Genomic DNA, 17865 nt, shown 5'->3' on the forward strand with positions numbered 1-17865 from the left:
AGGAAAGGACAGAGCCCTGGCATAGCACCAACTTTGTACAATCACTGCTCCCAAAATCCATGCAACCCAACAGCCAAGAAACCCACTCCTGATCCTCCAATCCTCTGCCCTGCTAGGAATCAAGCTGCCTAGGTAGTACTTTGAGAATACCACTAAGGGTCAGAGGTGCCATTCTGTATCTTACTGCCCCATTATTTTGGATGGGCCCAGAGCAAACTTAGATAGGCCCTACCACAGCACGGCACTCCATAGCCAACCCCCCCCCCCCCCCCCCCCCCCCCCCCCCCCCCGATGGAAGCCTGCAGGGCCGGCGCAGGCAGCAATAATTGAATCACTGCAGGAGCCGAGGATATCTGTAAGGTACAACAGGGAGGGATGGTGTTCAGCAATGGGTGGGCAGATGCTGGGATGTCATGGAGGAGGAAAGATGTTGATTTCGGTTGCTGCTGCTGTGTGGGCCTGATCCAAGAATGGGCGGGCCTGTGCCGACCCGTAGCTACGCCACTGCACTGCCCAATGGGGCTGGAGCAACTGGGGATCACACCTGCTCCCAGTTATTTGCACATGTAGTCTTATCTTTATACGTACATGTTGCTACTTACACATGGAAATGCTGCTAAAATAACCCTTTTTATCTGATTCGTGCTTAGGTTTCTGTTTAGCGTTTCTGGAAATTACTAAATATTTAAAACAAAAGTAAAATGAAGCCACAGGTATCTTTGCTTTCAGACTGAAAAACAGGACTATGTAAATTAGTCAATCAGATCACCAGAGTGGCTCCACAGTCCACTGCCTAGCTTTGAAAATAAGGGACGAGATACTACACTCATGATAATGCCAGAAGCATAACCCAGAACCACTACTTTCTAGGTATTTGTCTCAGGCAACAGTTTCAGTTCTTTGGGCTTTTTTCCCCCAGCTTCTTGGACTTTTATCAGTTTGTTTCACACATTTGTTTTAATAAAACTATTTTCATATGTTATAACTCATACACGCTAGTCCACTTGTCTGTTAAATACACGCTAACAAGTGTACGTCCCTATTACTTAAATTAACTACCGCAATGTTTTCTCCTCTGTCTCATACTTATGGACACGGCTTATAACCTTGTTGCTTATGCTGAGCTGCTACTGAGGGGTCAAGCAAAGAGCCGATTCTGCTCCAAGTTCAATGTGGGGCAGCCCTTACATCTCTGTCCATGGAGATGGAGAGAAGTAACTCTCTGTTTTCTTCTGTCTGCAGCGAACACAAATTGAACACGATCCTTGAGTGGTTCTGCCCTTCTGAAGAAGAGCCCAGAAGAGTCCACTTCTGTTTGCCAGATCTGGTCAGATCCCAAAGCAGCAGCTCACCTCTGTTAAAGGAAAAAAAAAAAAAAGGAGAAAATAGCAGACTGCCCATGATTAAGTGCTTGGGAACTGAGCAGCAAATCACCACTGACCAGTAAGTATGAATGGGAGAGTGAAGGGTCTGAACTAGCAATGTTCGTATAATTAAATAAAACCTTACACACCCAAAACAGCTGGATGCAATTTGTGTAGGACGGCCTCGGGGCCAGTGAACAGTCAGCCAAATCCGTTCCTTAACCGCTGGGTCAACACCACCACCTCTTCGTTTCAAAAAGGGCAACTTCAGAGTCATGAGCCCTGGGAGGACAAGATAAAACGTGACAAAATGTGGCTAATTTCCTGATATTTTCTTCTCACCAACATACTGTACCAGGACACAAAGTTCTTTTGCTAGGATAACCAACCAGCGGGCATCAGCGAATATTTTTCCATCGTTTACCTTTGTCCCTAACACACCACCAGCTGCTACACTTAAGTGAATTCTGAGGCTGGAAGGTAGACAAAAGGGAAAAAAAAATTGTGTATGCTAAAACTTTACCCCCTAAAAATCATCAAAAATTACACGCCAAATGTAATTCAATGAGCCAATTGATGCCAATAATTGGCATTTCAACAATTGACACTAAGATTTAATTGGAACTGACACACCTAAATTTTATGCAGGAGTAAAAAAGGGGTGTGGAAATGGGAAGGTCATAGGCGAAATATGGGTATACCTAGCATTTATGCGCGTTGTTATAGAGTAACAGGGATACATGCCTAATTTGGGTGTGTACATTTGCGCCACATTTCAGTTGGTGAATTGGCTGAAAGCCCCAGGTGTAAGCGCTGTTCTATAAAACTAGTAAAAAAGCCCCGTTTCTGATGCAAATGAAACGGGGGCTAGCAAGGTTTTCTTCAGAGTGTGCATGTGGGAGTGTGTGTCCCTGCCCTCTGCCCTCTCTCCCTCCCCCTCCCCCCTTGGAGTCCAGTCCTTCAGTGTTAAGTTTCCTGCTGTTCTGTGTTACAGAGAGAGTGAGGGCATCTCTCTCCCCTCCCCCTCTGAGTCCTTCACTGTTACAGAGAGAGGGATTTCGTGCTGTGCTGTTTTCCTTCACTCATGGGGAAACCGGATATCTCTGGCGCTTCACACTTCCGGCTGGAGGCTTCAGAACGTTGGTCTTGCCTTTTATATATATAGATGTGCCTAACTTTAAGCATGGTTTAATCAGATAGTGCCACTGAATAAACCCAGTTAGGTAGTTATCACTTGGGTGCTATTTTGTGGACAGGCCAGGGCAGTTAGCACTTAACTGGATAAGGTGATCGCATAAATAGAAATGCATAAACACAGTCCTATCTTTATGTGGTTCACTTTAACCAGCTAAGTGCTGAATATCACACTTAACCGGATAACTTATCTGGCTGTGGATGCCCAGATATTCAATGCCGATGTCCGGACATGGCCTGGTATTGAATATCTGGGGATATATATCAGGCCCTTAAGCTTTTAATTGAATTTATGTGTGTCTCGCATGGCTTTGAGACAAGTAGACTGTTAGAAGTTCTGTTTTAAAGACAAACCTCCTGATGTTCAAAACCATTTAACCAGCTAGATGGCACCTGGCCGGTTAAATGAGACAAAGAGGCATATTTTCAAAGCACTTTGGGAGGCTAAGTTCCATAGGTTTCTATGGAACTTTGGGAGGCTAAGTGCTTTGAAAATGAGCCTGTTAGCCAGCTATACATGACCTGCTGAAAATACACAATTTGCGGATAGCCAGTTATATCGCGCAATATGACCGGCCGTCCACTGATTTTCAGTGCGAGTTTGGTGGCCACGTTTGGCCATGTGCATACCTGGTATATCTTTGGCCGGTTTGAACTTGATCGGTCAGCGCCAAATATCAGCTTGGCTGGTTAAGTTCAAACTGCTCAAAAATAAACCAGATATTCAATGCAAGTCACTGAAAATGGCCTGACATTGAATATCAGGCATCATTGCGGACCGTCTGAATATCGGCCCCAAAGTGCCCCTCTGCTTCACACTTACCTTTGCCTTTAGCAAAGCTCCAAATGCGGATAGTCTGATCCTTGCTTCCTGAAACCAGGTAACACCCCTTTGTCTCCACCTCAGGCAGCAGGTCTCCATTTGTAACCTCTGCTTCTAAGAAAAATATATGAAAGAAAAGCCTCCTGGAATGTTGTAAAACTTCCCAAATACTTAGGGCTAGTGCATTCTTTTGTTGCCCCATGAATACAAGCTGATCACTGGCACAGTTGAATTCCCTGCAAGTAAAACACTGTGGAATATGCTCACTCTTTTCTTGGTGCAACTGAAAGAGCTAAGAGAATGCAAAGCTTTATGTACCCACAGCTTATCTGGTTAATCCTTATGGAGAAAATTCTAGCAAATTATTTCTGGTCCCTGCTTGATAGCCAGTTATATCCCAAATTTCTTTACTGATCCAAGGTGCACCATTTACTGGTTCCTGAATATATCCCTCAGAAAAGCATGCATATGAGCTGTGACATATTTAAGGGCAACACACTTAATTTATTCAGGGGGTTGGGGCTTAGAGGCAAAATAAAGGAGAGTAGGTTGGAGGTGTCTGCTTGGATTAACGCCATAGATAAAAGGGTTCAAGATTCTGTTTTGACACAATCTCAAGATGACCCTGGCCAAACCATTTTTTTTTACCCTGTGCTTCTGTTTAACTTTTCTAAGAAAGAAAAATTTGCATCTTCCCCCTTATCCTTTTTGGAAGCTGGACTGCAGCGCAGAAACCAATGCACTAGACTGAAGGCTTGTGACTGAATTCCTCAACAATTATTTTGAATAGTAAAATACAATGGGATCCTTCATGAGGTACAAGTGCTATAAAAATGCAATTATTCATTTTGTATATCACTGACATTAAGCAAAAAGTGGTGGCCTGTTGATAATGCAAAATTAATTATATGCATGGTGTCCAGATTCCAGACACCAAACTGTATTGCAGATTTAGATTACAGAGGTATTTGGGAAAATATTTACTACCCAACCTTTACTTTGTACCTATGGGCAGTAGCTTACAGTGGGATCCCGATATAACACGCCCTGCAATAACTGGAATATAATTCAATCATGTCTTGGTTCCCCCACCCCCTTTTTTTTTCTTTTAAATACAGCTTCTTTTGCAACAGAACAGTTTTTGGTTCAATTGTGTTCAATTGGTTCAATTGTATTCTCATGCACCTTATTTGTTATCTATATTCAGATTTCCTTATCTCATTAATGTGGTTGTTGTATTATATTGTAAGCCACACTGAGCCTGCAAACAGGTGAGAAAATGTGGGATATAAATGCAGCAAATAAATAAATGTTCTATTGACCCTGCTATAACACGACCCCACATACAATGCGATTATATTTAATGGATCCAATCATAGCGTTATATTGGGGTTCTACTGTATATGCAATTTCTGGCAAAGTACATATAAAGTTTAAAGTCCATGCCATCTGACACGGGAAGAATTTTAAAACTGGGTGCTAAGCAAGTAGTCTATAACTGCAGAGCTGAGCGCCAAATCTGTTAAGAGAATACTAGCATTGTCTGCAGTAACTCGTCAGACTTTAAGTGTGACCACTTATGCCACGTCTATGGCTGGTATAAATGGCAGCATTTAAAAATCAGCAGTTGGGTGCATAAATGCAACAATTCTATGAAGTGTGGGACCCCTGGGAGTGTGGCCCCAGTGTCCTAGAAATCACCAGGGAATAACCTGAGACGGAGACTAGTCCAGAGGCAAGCGGGACCCGGTTGGAGGGTGCAGTGTAGAGCACATGCTCAGATGCAAGCAGACCTGAGCAGTGCCAGGGACAGATCCTCCAGGTGGCCGCAGGGTTAACCCCAGGTGGGTGTTAGGTGCTTCGTGACATGCATGCTACTCGATTAGCGTAGGAGTAGCGCACGAGCCCTTAGGTGTGGTAAGGGCTCCCAATGGTAATGGTCACACACTAATGGGGAAATTAGAGCGTGGCCATTTAGAAAAAATAATAATAAAAAAAGCTGACTGGGGCCATTTTTCAGCTGCACTAGAACTTAACTGGAGTGTGCAGCAAACCCATGCGCTAATCGTAGTGCCGACCACTTTCTAACGTGCCTTAGTAAAAGGACCCCTTAGATTGCAGGAAAATACTTACTGTGTCTCAATATGTCACTTTGAACTACTATTGAAAAGACGCAAGGTAAACTGAAAAAAATAAACTGCTCTGTGACATGGATTATTTATTTACTTACTGTGCTTGATATACTGCAATGAGACAAAAACAGACATCTCTACAGTTTACGTAGAATAAATTAAAAAAAAAATCAAAGAAAAAGATGAAAGAGACTGGGGTGGGGAGGGGGAAGGTTTAGAGAAAAAGTGGGTTTTAAGGTGCTTTTTTAAATGCTGCGAGGGTGGGTTGATTCTTAATGTGGAGGTGGGAAGGGAATTTGCAACTCCGATTTTGCCCAAACAACTGCTTAGTTACCAGGATAAAAGTTTTTGAAAACTACCCTCTATCACATTATGACTGTGGTGTCACTAATAAATACAGCATCATTTTAGATACTATCTTCAGTGTTGTAACTGATTATGATCAGCACTAGGTTGGTTTGTTTGTTTAATTGATGAAGTTTAAGTAAAATGACTGACCTACATTCCCAAAACAGCTGATTATCTAACGTATGATGAGTGGAGGAGAATGATTAGAACTTAAGGAAGTTACTTGCTGAGCTAATCACGAAGCTTAAAAACTATGTGCTACACCGAGGAGTGGGAGTACCTCAACGGCAGCGAGAGGAAGACCCTACACAAACCAGAACCAAGGACATTACTCACCTCTGGCATCATCCTGGCGTAGGTATAACCTTTCTTCCTTTGGCAGAGGACACCAAGCTATGGAATGTATTTCATCATCATGTCCTCTCAGTCTGTGGAGAATCTCTCCTTTTCTGCTGAGGTCAATGACAACAATCATTCCGTCCTTATAGCTGGAAAACAGGAAAACAACAAAGATGAGAAAAGGAGAAATGACCCATCAGCTACAAAGAGGGGGGTCCTTTTAGTAAGGTGCGCTGAAAAATGGCCTGAGGTATTGTAGACGAGTGTTTTAGGTGCGTGCAGAATTATTTTTTAGCACACCTACAAAAAATGCCTCTTTTTTTTGCCAAAAATGGACGTGCGGTAAAATGAAAATTGCCATGCATCCATTTTGGGTCTGAGACCTTACCACAAGCCATTGACCTAGCGGTAAGGTCTCACGTGGTAACCGGGCGGTACTGGTCTATGCATGTAGCTGCCGCACGTCAGGAAAAAAAAAATATATTTTGAGGACACGTGCCAGAATTGAAATAACCGCAAGGGCTATGCGGTAACCGGGCCGGTAACGCCAATTTGGCATGCATAGGCGCCTACACAGCTTAGTGATAGGGCCCCAGAGAGAGGGAAAGGGAAGAGGGAAAGCAGGTTACTTCAACCAGCAATAACTTAATGCCTGTGATCTGCCTCCTCATATTAGTTTCCAAACGCCCCTCACTTTAAAGAGCAATCATGGCATGTTCTATCAGCTGCTAATAAAAAAACCCTATCATCTAAAAGGATAAGCGTTCACATCCCAGTGATTCATAATAATGCATTATTCAATCCTATCAAACATTTATTTATTTAGATTCTAAAGGAGTAGGTTGTAAAAAGCTTCCTTTCCTTCAGCATATTGCTCAGATCCCAAGAAAGCAAAAACAGACTTTCAAACTACATGGAAAGGAGGATGGCGCTTGTGCTGGCACTCACCCTATGGCTACCAGGTTTTCCTGATGAGGTGAGCAAGTGAGGCAGAAGACGGTCCTGGGTTCAGGAAAGAACTGCTGACTGTCATTTCGGTTATACCAGTGACAGATGACGATGCCTTTTTCATCCCCAGATACAACCAAATCTTTCACTAGAGGTGACCAGTGTAAGGCTGATATGGTATTCTGCGGAGAGCAAGTAACAGATCAAATGAATAACCCAAAGCTGAGCTGCCAGACTCCTGTGATACGTTTGATTCCCTAAAATTCTAAACAAAACACATTTAGTGTCATCTCATGATTCTCAGCTGACAACATGGAATCTAAAAAAATCTCAAACTACTCAGTTTTCATTTTAAATTTGCATAAATAAGTAGGCAAATAAATAATAAAGGACTGTAAAGCAAGTTAGTAAGCCTATTATTTCCACTTTAAGTCACTGATCACTATTCTCTGGGCCAAATAAGAGTCTCATCATTCAAACGGTACTCCACAATCACAATTATTCTGTTTGTAATGAATCTAATTTCCTTACCTTTAAGTGAAGTTTACCCACAAACTGTACTACATTTTTATATATAAAAGTCAGCTTGATTAGCAATTTATTTTTAAATTATAAAGGGATAATCAGCCAGCTAGCAGTCTCCCTGGCTTGAATCTTAATACACTATACAATATACCTACCTGATGGTGCTTGTGCTCTGTCACTACGGTTTTGGTCTGTGTATCCCATACTTTCACTGTCCCATCATCTGAGCTGCTGGCACACAGGTACGCTTGACCAGGGTAATGGCAAAAGGTAAAGCCAGAAACTCTGTCAGTATGTCCTACCAACTCTCCTGAAACAGAAAACAAAAAGTCAGCCACTGAAATATAAAAACCAAAGGAACAGCCATACTGGGTCATCCAGTACAGTATCCTGTTTCCAACCGTGGCCAATCCAGGTCACAAGTACCTGGCAGAAACCCAAATAGTAAGAAACATTCCATGCTACCAATCCCAAGGCAAGCATTGGCTTCCCCACGTCTATCTAAATATCCAGGAACTTAGCCAAATCTTTTTATAAACCTAGATACACTAACTGCTACCACATCTCCTGGCAAGGTCCAAAGCTTAACTATTCGTCAAGAGAAAAAAATATTTCCTCCTATTTGTTTTTAAATCACTTGCATGTAACTCCATTGAGTGTTTCCCAGTGCTTGTAGTTTTTGAAAGAGTAAAAACAATTCACTTTTTACCCCTTGTACACCACTCAGGATTTTGAAGACTTCAATAATATCTCCCCTCAGCCATCTCTTTTCCAGGCTGAAGAAGCCTAACCCATTTAGCCTTTCCTCATATGAGATAAGTTCCATTCCCTTTATTATTTTGGTCACTCTTTGACCTTTTCTAATTCTGTTTTGAGATACAACGACCAAATTTGAATGCAATACTCAATGTGAGGTAGTACCGTGGAGCAATACCGAGGCATTATAGTATTCTTGGTCCTATTTACCATCCCTTTCCTAATAATTCCTAGCATCCTGTTTGCTTTTTTGGCTACTGCCAGACACTAGGCAGAATATTTCAGCGTATTCTCTACAATGATACCTAGATCTTTTTCTTGGGTGTTGACTCCCAAGTTGGACCGCAGAATCAAGTAACTATGATTTGGATTATTCTTCCCAATGTGTATCACTTTGCATTTGTCTACATTAAATTTCATCTACCATTTGGATGCCTAGTGTTACAGTTTCCTAAGGTCTTCCTGCAATTTTTCACAGTCCACACGTGTTTTAACAACTTTGAATAGTTTTGTATCATCTGCAAATTATAAATAAAAACAAGCGTGTGTTAAACGTTACAGATGCCCATATAGTCCTATGGGCGTCTCTAGCATTTAGCATGCGCTAAAAACGCTAGTGCACCTTTGTAAAAGACCCCCTGAGTTAGGGGGATAGTGTTCTATGCGCAGAAATGGTCTTTTCTAAAACTGTACATGTGCTTAAACTTATGTGGTTATGCTCTGTAAATGCATAAGATCATCCAGTCTGGGCAGAGGAGTCCCTAGGGGTGAAGACTGGAATGATGTTTCGACTTATCCATGTACATGATAAAATGTGTGTTTATGTGAACAAAATAAAACAAGAGAAGGTACAAACATGTGTACATAAGTACTGCCACACTGGGACAGACCGAAGGTCCATCAAGCCCAGCATCCTGTTTCCAACAGTGGCCAATTCAGGTCACAAGTACCTGGCAAAACAGTACAATACATTTTATGCTGCTTATCCTAGAAATAAGCAGTGGATTTTCCCCAAGTCCATTTTAATAATGGCTTATGGACTTTTCTTTTTAAAAGGGGAAGTATGCACATATCAAGGAAATTTTTCTTCACTCAACGCGTAGTTAGACTCTGGAATTCGTTGCCGGAAAAAGAGGTTACGGCGGATGACTTAGCGGACTTTAAAAAAGGCTTGGACGGCTTCCTGGAGGGAAAGGCCATAGAATGGTATTGAATGGATGTGGGAATAATCCACTATTTCTGGGATGGGCGGGACAAATTGTTTGTTCTTTTGGCTGCTGTCGGAGACAGGGTGCTGGGCTCGATGGACCCTTGGTCTCTCCCGGCATGGCGATGCTTATGTACTTATTCTCATAGAAAAGTGGTGTAACTTATGCACCTGCCTGCCACTCATCAGCAAATCTGTTAGAAAGTTATTCTGCTTGTATACAAAACATAGCATGAATTTGAACAAATAAGTGTAAATTCAGTTATTACTACAATTACCATAGAATGCTGGCTCCAATGGAGTGATATGCAGGATGCAGATAGAGTTGCGTGCTGCAAACCCAAAGAGCCCGTTGGCAGCATCACTAGAACGGCTGCAGTACCAGTTTGGGGATGCACTCAGAATCTTCTCAGGATCCATCACCTTTATGCCACAGTCTGGGAGCTGCTTAGAATCAGCAGGACCCAGCTTATGGAAGAGACAATATTAACAGCGCATGATTTTAGGAATATGGAAACATAAGACCATATTCCAACCTGTAACATAAGGAACCAATGTATCAGTCTATGGTATGGATTATCAAATGCATAATCAATGACTATTCTCTTAAATGATATATAAAAAAAAAAAAAGATTAGTGGAGTAGCCTAGTGGTTAGTGCAGCGGACTCTGATCCTGGGGAACTGGGTTCGATTCCCACTGCAGCTCCTTGTGACTCTGGGCAAGTCACTTAACCCTCCATTGTCCCAGGTATAAATGAGTACCTGTATATAATATGTAAGCCGCTTTGAATGTAGTTGGAAAAACCGCAGAAAGGCGGTATATAAGTCCCATTCCCTTACTACTAAATACAAAAGAGGCCCTTTTACAAGTTGAGTTGTGCTAACACGCGCTTAGCACAGCAAAATATGGAGTACTGTGGGATGCATTCAAGTATCCTGCGGTAACTTTAAAATCTGCAAGCCCTGTGTGCTAACATTTTTCTTCCTTTTTTTTTTTTGAGGAATAGTGTCAGGATGAATCTTGGTAATGTACATAGTGCAGAAATCCCCATACGCTAACTGGTTAATGTATAGATACCACCATCTACAAAATGAGTGGCAATAAGGACTTATATGGTAATTCTAAAAAATGGCCACTCACCAATGGCAAAATTAGCACACAGCCATTAATGCAAAAAAATAAAAAAACAAAGAAAAAAAGGGAAAGACCCACTTAAGGGCATGCTAAGGCCTATTTTTACTGCAGGTTAGTAAAAGACACCCAAGTTTGTTAAGCTTCAGGGCTGGAAATAAATAAATAAAACACAGAAGGTAAATCACTCAGGTGCCTAAAATTCTGAAAAAATAAAAATAATTTAAGAAACTAAGGGCTCTGTTTACTAAGCCGTGTTATAGGCACATTAGCTTTTTTAAGGTGTGTTAACCATAAAGCACTAAGGGGCCCTTTTACTAAAGTTTAGCATGTGACAAATACTTATAAGCACATTTTATACCTATAGGCTTCTTAGCATGTAGTGCATGCTAATTCCATTAGTGCAAGTATTTACAGCAAGGACCTGTAATGGGAATCAAACAGGTCTTTGCTACTCTAGGCAAACCACTTAACCCTTCACTACCCCGGGTACAAAATAAGAACCTGTATAGAGTATATAAGTCACTTTGTAACCACAGAAAGGTGGTATATCAAATCCCGTCCCCTTTCCACTTATTTTCTATGCAAAAGAGGCCAGGATGAAACCTCAGTAGTAGCTCCAGGCAGAACAGAAAATGCTACCAGTATTTTATCTTTTCGGGTTTTTTTCTCTTCCTCCCCTTAGCATCAGGAGAGAATAGGGAAGAACAGAATCTCTCATGCACCACCACACCACTTCTCCCTGGACAGATTTATCTTGCAGCCACACAAGTGAAGTGACTCCCCCATGACGTCACGGACCCGGACCTATAGCAAAGCTTAAAGCTTTAATTAAAACGTAGCTTACTACGCCTGCGTGCAGCTTCCCGCCGTATCACCCCCCCCATAACCCCCCAGTAGTCACCGCCCCTTTCCAGTTTTTATTCTTCCCGCTCTGGCGGTCAGACCCGTTGACTAACTCGTTAGTGCAGCTCTCGCGTTTATTTTTTTCTTTTGTTATTTTTTTATCTACTTTTTCTCTCAACAATTACCAACCAATTTAATTTAGCAGCCCTCCTCTTCCCGACCATGTCGGCGAAGAAACATGGATTTAAACGCTGCTCACAGTGTACCAACAAAATGTCCCTCACAGACCCGCATGACCGGTGTGTCCACTGCCTAGGCACGACGCACTTAGACTCCAGCTGCGATAAATGTGCAGCCATGCTCCCTCGGACGAGACAGATAAGGCACTTAAAGATGAAAGCAGTAGTGGAGGACTTACCTCAGCAGTCGGGTAAGAAAGCAAGGAATAAAAAACGGCACTGTGAGGAACCCCCGGAGAGTGCTTTGCCTAGCAAAAGGCAACAGTCTCTGCCACCACAACTCCAGCTAGTTGTCGGTGCTCAGACTCAACCCCAGCAAACACCATCTGTTGAGAAAAACCAGCATGGTCGTTCTGGGCACCGCAGCACTTCTTCCCCACTGCATCCTCGGCACCGGGAGAGTGCCTCCGATCAGATTCGGCACCGGGAGAGCCTTTCCCCTGGCCATAGGCACCGAGGAAGCCTTTCTCCTGCACGTCGGCACCGAAGCAGCTCCTCCTCTGCTCATCGGCACCGTCAGGACTCCTCCCACTCGCATCACAAGGCTGGCTCCTCCCACTCATCGCATCACACAGCTGGCTCCGCCCACCCTGTGCATCACAGCCACAGCTCCTCCCCTGCTTCACTCCATCAGGGTTACTCCTCCCCTCCTGAGTTGCAGGCTGCTACAAAGCACTTTTCTGACACCTCTCCTCCTGCTCTGGCTCAGGCAATGCCTCTCTCTCCACAGGACAAACAGGCGATACTCTCTCCTCACCACCATTCAGGAGCTCGGGCAACAGTCTCTCCTGCGGACTTCTCCTCTATGCCACTGTCCCAATCAAACCAGGATATTCTCCATCTGCTGCGGGCTTTTTTGGCTAATCAAAATCTCTCAGCTCACCAGCACCCCACGACCAGCCAGCAACCACCACGTCCGGCGGCAGCAGGGATTTCGCCCCCGGATCGACCAGCCCCTCGGCAGCGCTCACGCTCAGAGTCCTTTTCAGACTCTCTGGCTGCAGACAATTTTTCAGACTCTGGCTCTTCCCCACCCCCATCTCAGAGATGCTCCAGATCGTCCTCTCCTGATGCCCACTCCGATCTCCTCGCGGGCTCTCCGGGTCTACCTTCTGACCCCTCTCCCCCACTACCATCTAAATCATCTCAACCAGAAGATACTTCCTATCCAAAATTTCTCCTCAAATTGGCATCAGCCTTGGATATTCCCTCCTCTTCTCAACCGGATCCCCGATCCAAAAAATTACAGGCTCTGCGCTATAAGGAGGCACCGAAAGACATCATCGCGTTGCCTTTGCACGAAGTGCTGGCGGACCAACACAAGTTGGTGTGGTCTACCCCATTCACATCTCTCCCCACCAAGAAGAGTTTGGATACGAAATACAAAGTCCAAGATACTTGGGGCTTCGGTAAACCACAACTATCTCACCACTCCATAGTGGTCCAGTCCGCCATGCGTAAACACAAAAGCTCACGAGACCATTCTAATTTTCCACCAACGAAAGACATGAAGCTCATGGATCTCATGGGTAAGAAGATGTATCAAAGCTCCATGCTCAATGCCCGCATAGGGCTTCACATCTTCCATTATACCGACTATCAATTCACCATACTAGACAACTTCTCACGAGCACTGGATTCCCTCCCTGCGGCACTGCAACCTCAATTCCAGCCACTGCTTCAAAATCTGGAAGAATGCGCCACCAATTTAATCAGAGCCGCCCACGACTCATACGACACGTCGGTTCGAGGGGCCGCAGTAGGCCTTTCCACACGCCGGTTAGCGTGGCTGAAAGCATCCGGCCTACGTGAGGACGTTCATAACAGAGTGGCTGATGCTCCCTGCACAGGGGATAACCTGTTTGGTGACGGAGTTAAGGATATCATCGACAACATCAAACAAGATTGCACCACTCTGGACACCTTGGAAGAGGACAACATCAATCAGCCCAGGTCGTCCTTTCATCGCTCGTCCTATGGCACGCCGAAAAGGAGGTATCAACCTCGACGACAGTACCCCTTCAATAAATACAACACAAACTACAGGTTTAACAACAAGCAACATAGACCTCAGCAGTCTAAGAAAACATATCGTGAGCGGCGGACATCCAAACCAGCGCCCTCGACGGCGCCCAAGCCCTTATCCTCTTTTTGACAAGCAGATGGCTATGCAGCTACCGGTGGGAGGTCGTCTTCAGTTTTTTGCCCCTCATTGGCCCCCTATAACATCGGACAAGTGGGTCCTCTCCATTGTCAACCAGGGGTACCTTCTTCACTTTACGACCCCCCCCACCTCTCCCCCGCATAGTCACTTCACAAGTTCCTTCGTCTCACATCCACCTACTTCACGACGAGATTTCCCGCCTCCTGCGCATCAGGGCAATCGAACCGGTACCAGAATGTTCCCAGAATACAGGATTTTACTCCAGATTCTTTCTTATTCAGAAGAAGAACGGCGGTTTGCGTTCTATTCTGGACTTACGCTCCCTGAACAAATTTCTAAAAAAAGAGAAGTTCCGCATGACGACTCTCCAAATGATTCTTCCACTGCTCGATCAGAACGCATGGCTTGTGTCCCTGGACCTGCAGGATGCATATCTCCACATCCCGATCCACCCAGCGTCCAGAAGTTACCTGCGTTTTCAAGTCCACTCTCACCACTATCAATTCCGAGTTCTTCCCTTCGGCCTCTCCTCAGCACCACGAGTGTTCACAAAATGTGTCATCACCATCATCGCTCACCTGCGCCAGCAAAGGGTCACAATCTTCCCTTACCTCGACGACTGGCTCATCGCGTCGCCAACTGCTCAGGAGGCCCTCCACTCTCTAGCAAAGGTCACCTCACTTCTCCAGACTCTGGGATTCCTCATCAACGTGGACAAATCTCACCTCATTCCCACGCAACATCTCGAGTTTATAGGAGCTGTTCTCCATACCCAGCAGATGCTAGCGTTTTTGCCCCTCAACAGGGCCACACGGATTTCCATCCTCATCGCCCGCCTGACCCAGGTCTCAGTCACATCTGCCCGAACGTTACTCGTGCTTCTGGGCCATATGGCGGCTACCATTCCAGTACTCCCGCTAGCCAGGCTCCATATGAGACCGCTACAGTGGCACCTCCGGGACAAGTGGATCCAAGCTCTTCAGCCGCTATCTGCAAAGATACCTCTCTCTCACAGTCTGAAGACCTCGCTGCAATGGTGGGCCCACGCCCCCCATCTCCTCCAGGGTATGCCCTTCCGGCCTCCCCTGCCGTCCGTTTATCTAACAACCGACGCCTCCAAGCAGGGGTGGGGAGCGCATCTGGGCCCCTACATGACTCAAGGACATTGGACGCCCAAAGAAATGACATACAGTATCAACCTGCTAGAGTTGCGAGCCATCAGATTAGCGCTTCAAGCCTTTCAGCCACACCTCTCGCAACAGCGGATTCATGTGCAGACAGACAATCAGGTGGCCATGTACTATGTCAACAAGCAAGGCGGCACCGGCTCCCGACAGCTGTGCCGGGAAGCTCTACATCTCTGGCAGGTGGTCCTGAAGCTTCAGTCCACCATCTCGGCCTCCTACCTGCCCGGAGTGCAGAATACCTTGGCAGACTCACTCAGCAGGAAGCTACAACCGCACGAGTGGTCACTCAAGACCACTGTTACGCAAGATCTGTTCGACAAGTGGGGTCACCCTCTAGTCGATCTCTTCGCATCCCCTCTCAATGCCAAGTGTCGCAGATTCTGCTCCAAGTTTCCCAGTCCGCGCAGACTGGCAGAAGATGCCTTTCACATTCCGTGGACAGAAGGCCTCCTCTATGCATTTCCTCCAATCCCTCTCATCTCCAAGACAATCCAAAAGGCCAAATCAGACGGAGCATCTCTGTTGTTAATAGCTCCGTACTGGCCGAGACAAGCCTGGTTCACGGCTCTCCTGAACCTTACGACATGCCCTCCACTTCCGCTGCCTCTGGAACCAGACCTTCTCACACAGCAGCAGGGCAGTCTCCTGCACCCAAACCTCGCATCCCTCCGCCTCATGGCCTGGCGGATCAGCCCCACTCCAGCCTGATGTTCTCACATGGGGTGCTGAGGGTCCTCCTCACGTCCAGGAAGGACTCTACTCTCAAGTCCTACAATGCAAAATGGCAGCGTTTCTCTCGCTGGTGTTCCGGCCATCACCTCCACCCTGCCAACGCTCCTCTCTCCCGCGTCTTGGATTACCTGCTCCATCTTTCAGAGTCACAGCTGTCTTACTCCTCCATCCGGCTCCATCTCTTAGCTCTCTCGGTGTTCCATGACCCGGTGGATGACTTATCCCTCATGCAGCACCCTGTGGTGAAACGCTTTCTCAAAGGACTCATGCATCTCTATCCTCCCATTCGCCCTCCAACTCAGGCATGAGACCTTAACCTGGTGCTCAATGCACTCACAGCCTCTCCATTTGAGCCACTTCAGTCAACCGACCTCAAATATCTCACTTGGAAAACACTGTTCTTGATCACGTTGACTTCGGCACGGCGCATCGGCGAAATCCAGGCTCTCGTCCACTATCCACCCTATACTCAACTACTACACGATAAGGCGGTGCTCCGTACTCATCCGAAGTTTCTGCCGAAGGTGGTCTCACCTTCCCATCTCAATCAAACCATCATGCTGCCCACCTTCTTTCCTCCTCCACATGTTTCCGAGGACCATAAGAGATTTCATACGCTGGATTGCCTAAGAGCCCTTACCATCTATTTGGATAGAACTAAAGGCACCAATAGGCCTTCTCAATTATTCCTTTCACTCTGCTCTCCTCACCGCCCAAGGCCAGTAACCAAGGGGACTCTATCCCAGTGGATTGCGAACTGCATCACCTTATGCTACCAGCTCGCCGCAGCCACTCCCTCACAGATTCCGCATATTACAGCTCATAATCTGAGGGCCATGGCGGCCACGAAAGCTCATCTGCAACGAACTTCCCTGCAGGATATTTGCAGAGCAGCTACGTGGTCCACTGTGCACACGTTTGTGAAACATTACTGCATGGATACCGCTTCAGCTACTGATGCGGCCTTCGGCCAGGCGGTCCTTTCTTCTGTGACCTGAGGCGACAACTACCACCTCCTCCTCTCACAGGTACCAGTTTACCTTTTTTCTTCTGTTCCTTTTACAGTACCATGTGTGCCCGCAGGGGCGTCTTGTTCACCTGTTACCTGTGGAGCTGGGGAATCTTCACTTGTGTGGCTGCAAGAGAAATCTGTCCAGGGAGAAATAGAAGTTGCTTACCTGTAACGGTAGTTCTCCTTGGACAGATGATCTTGCAGCCACACAATCCCTCCCAACCCTCCCTTAAGTTGCCGCTAGCTTTTTTACCAAACTGGAAAGGGGCGGTGACTACTGGGGGGTTATGGGGGGGGGTGATACGGCGGGAAACTGCACGCAGGCGTAGTAAGCTACGTTTTAATTAAAGCTTTAAGCTTTGCTATAGGTCCGGGTCCGTGACGTCATGGGGGAGTCACTTCACTTGTGTGGCTGCAAGATCATCTGTCCAAGGAGAACTACCGTTACAGGTAAGCAACTTCTATTTTCCTGCAGACTCCTCTCCTTTACAAAATGCAGGGACTGTCTCACTGCAGCCCTATACGACTCTACCGTAAAAGGGTAGGGTCGTAAAAGGGGTCCTCAGTGTAGTGTACCGGTATGCATCTCAGTTTGATATGCAAGTACCCATCCACATATACATCTAACAAGCAGTAAGTAGATACAAAAAGTAAGCCTTCGAATATCCGTGTAAGCTAGCTCCTTGATATGGAAAAATAAATTACCTGTCAGGAAAAACAAGAAGACACATAACACGTGGACTCACCACTACAGTAATCACTTATACTGACTATTATTATTGCAGGCACTTACCGGCACCATAGCACGCCGCGCTCGCAGCACACTACATCGATTCGTTCCCAAGAAAAGCCGAAAAGTACTGCTCGGAGTCGTAAAACGTCGTTCCCACCACGGAGGTTCCCACCTACGGTGAC

The 17865-nt window shown here is 45.6% G+C and overlaps 1 protein-coding gene across 3 annotated transcripts in view; it reads right to left on the reverse strand.

Moving 5' to 3' along the window:
• GEMIN5 (gem nuclear organelle associated protein 5) overlaps window positions 1–17861 on the reverse strand; it is a 123625-nt gene extending 105764 nt beyond the window's left edge. Inside the window, exons 1-8 of one of the 3 annotated variants that reach the window (XM_030213343.1) lie at window positions 17744–17861; window positions 9915–10104; window positions 7829–7983; window positions 7149–7330; window positions 6198–6349; window positions 3382–3495; window positions 1514–1646; window positions 1189–1354 (exon numbers count right to left, since the gene is read on the reverse strand). In XM_030213343.1, the coding sequence (XP_030069203.1) occupies window positions 1189–1354; window positions 1514–1646; window positions 3382–3495; window positions 6198–6349; window positions 7149–7330; window positions 7829–7983; window positions 9915–10104; window positions 17744–17752 (1101 nt within the window). In that variant the 5' untranslated portion in view covers window positions 17753–17861. Of the gene's footprint in view, window positions 1–1188; window positions 1355–1513; window positions 1647–3381; window positions 3496–6197; window positions 6350–7148; window positions 7331–7828; window positions 7984–9914; window positions 10173–17655 lie in introns of all 3 variants that reach the window. The other 2 variants (XM_030213344.1, XM_030213345.1) reach the window with 2 other exon arrangements.
• Between the last annotated feature and the right edge of the window lie 4 nt (window positions 17862–17865).

The sequence above is a fragment of the Microcaecilia unicolor genome, chromosome 8 (genome assembly GCF_901765095.1).
Source record: "Microcaecilia unicolor chromosome 8, aMicUni1.1, whole genome shotgun sequence".
Classification (NCBI taxonomy): domain Eukaryota; kingdom Metazoa; phylum Chordata; class Amphibia; order Gymnophiona; family Siphonopidae; genus Microcaecilia; species Microcaecilia unicolor.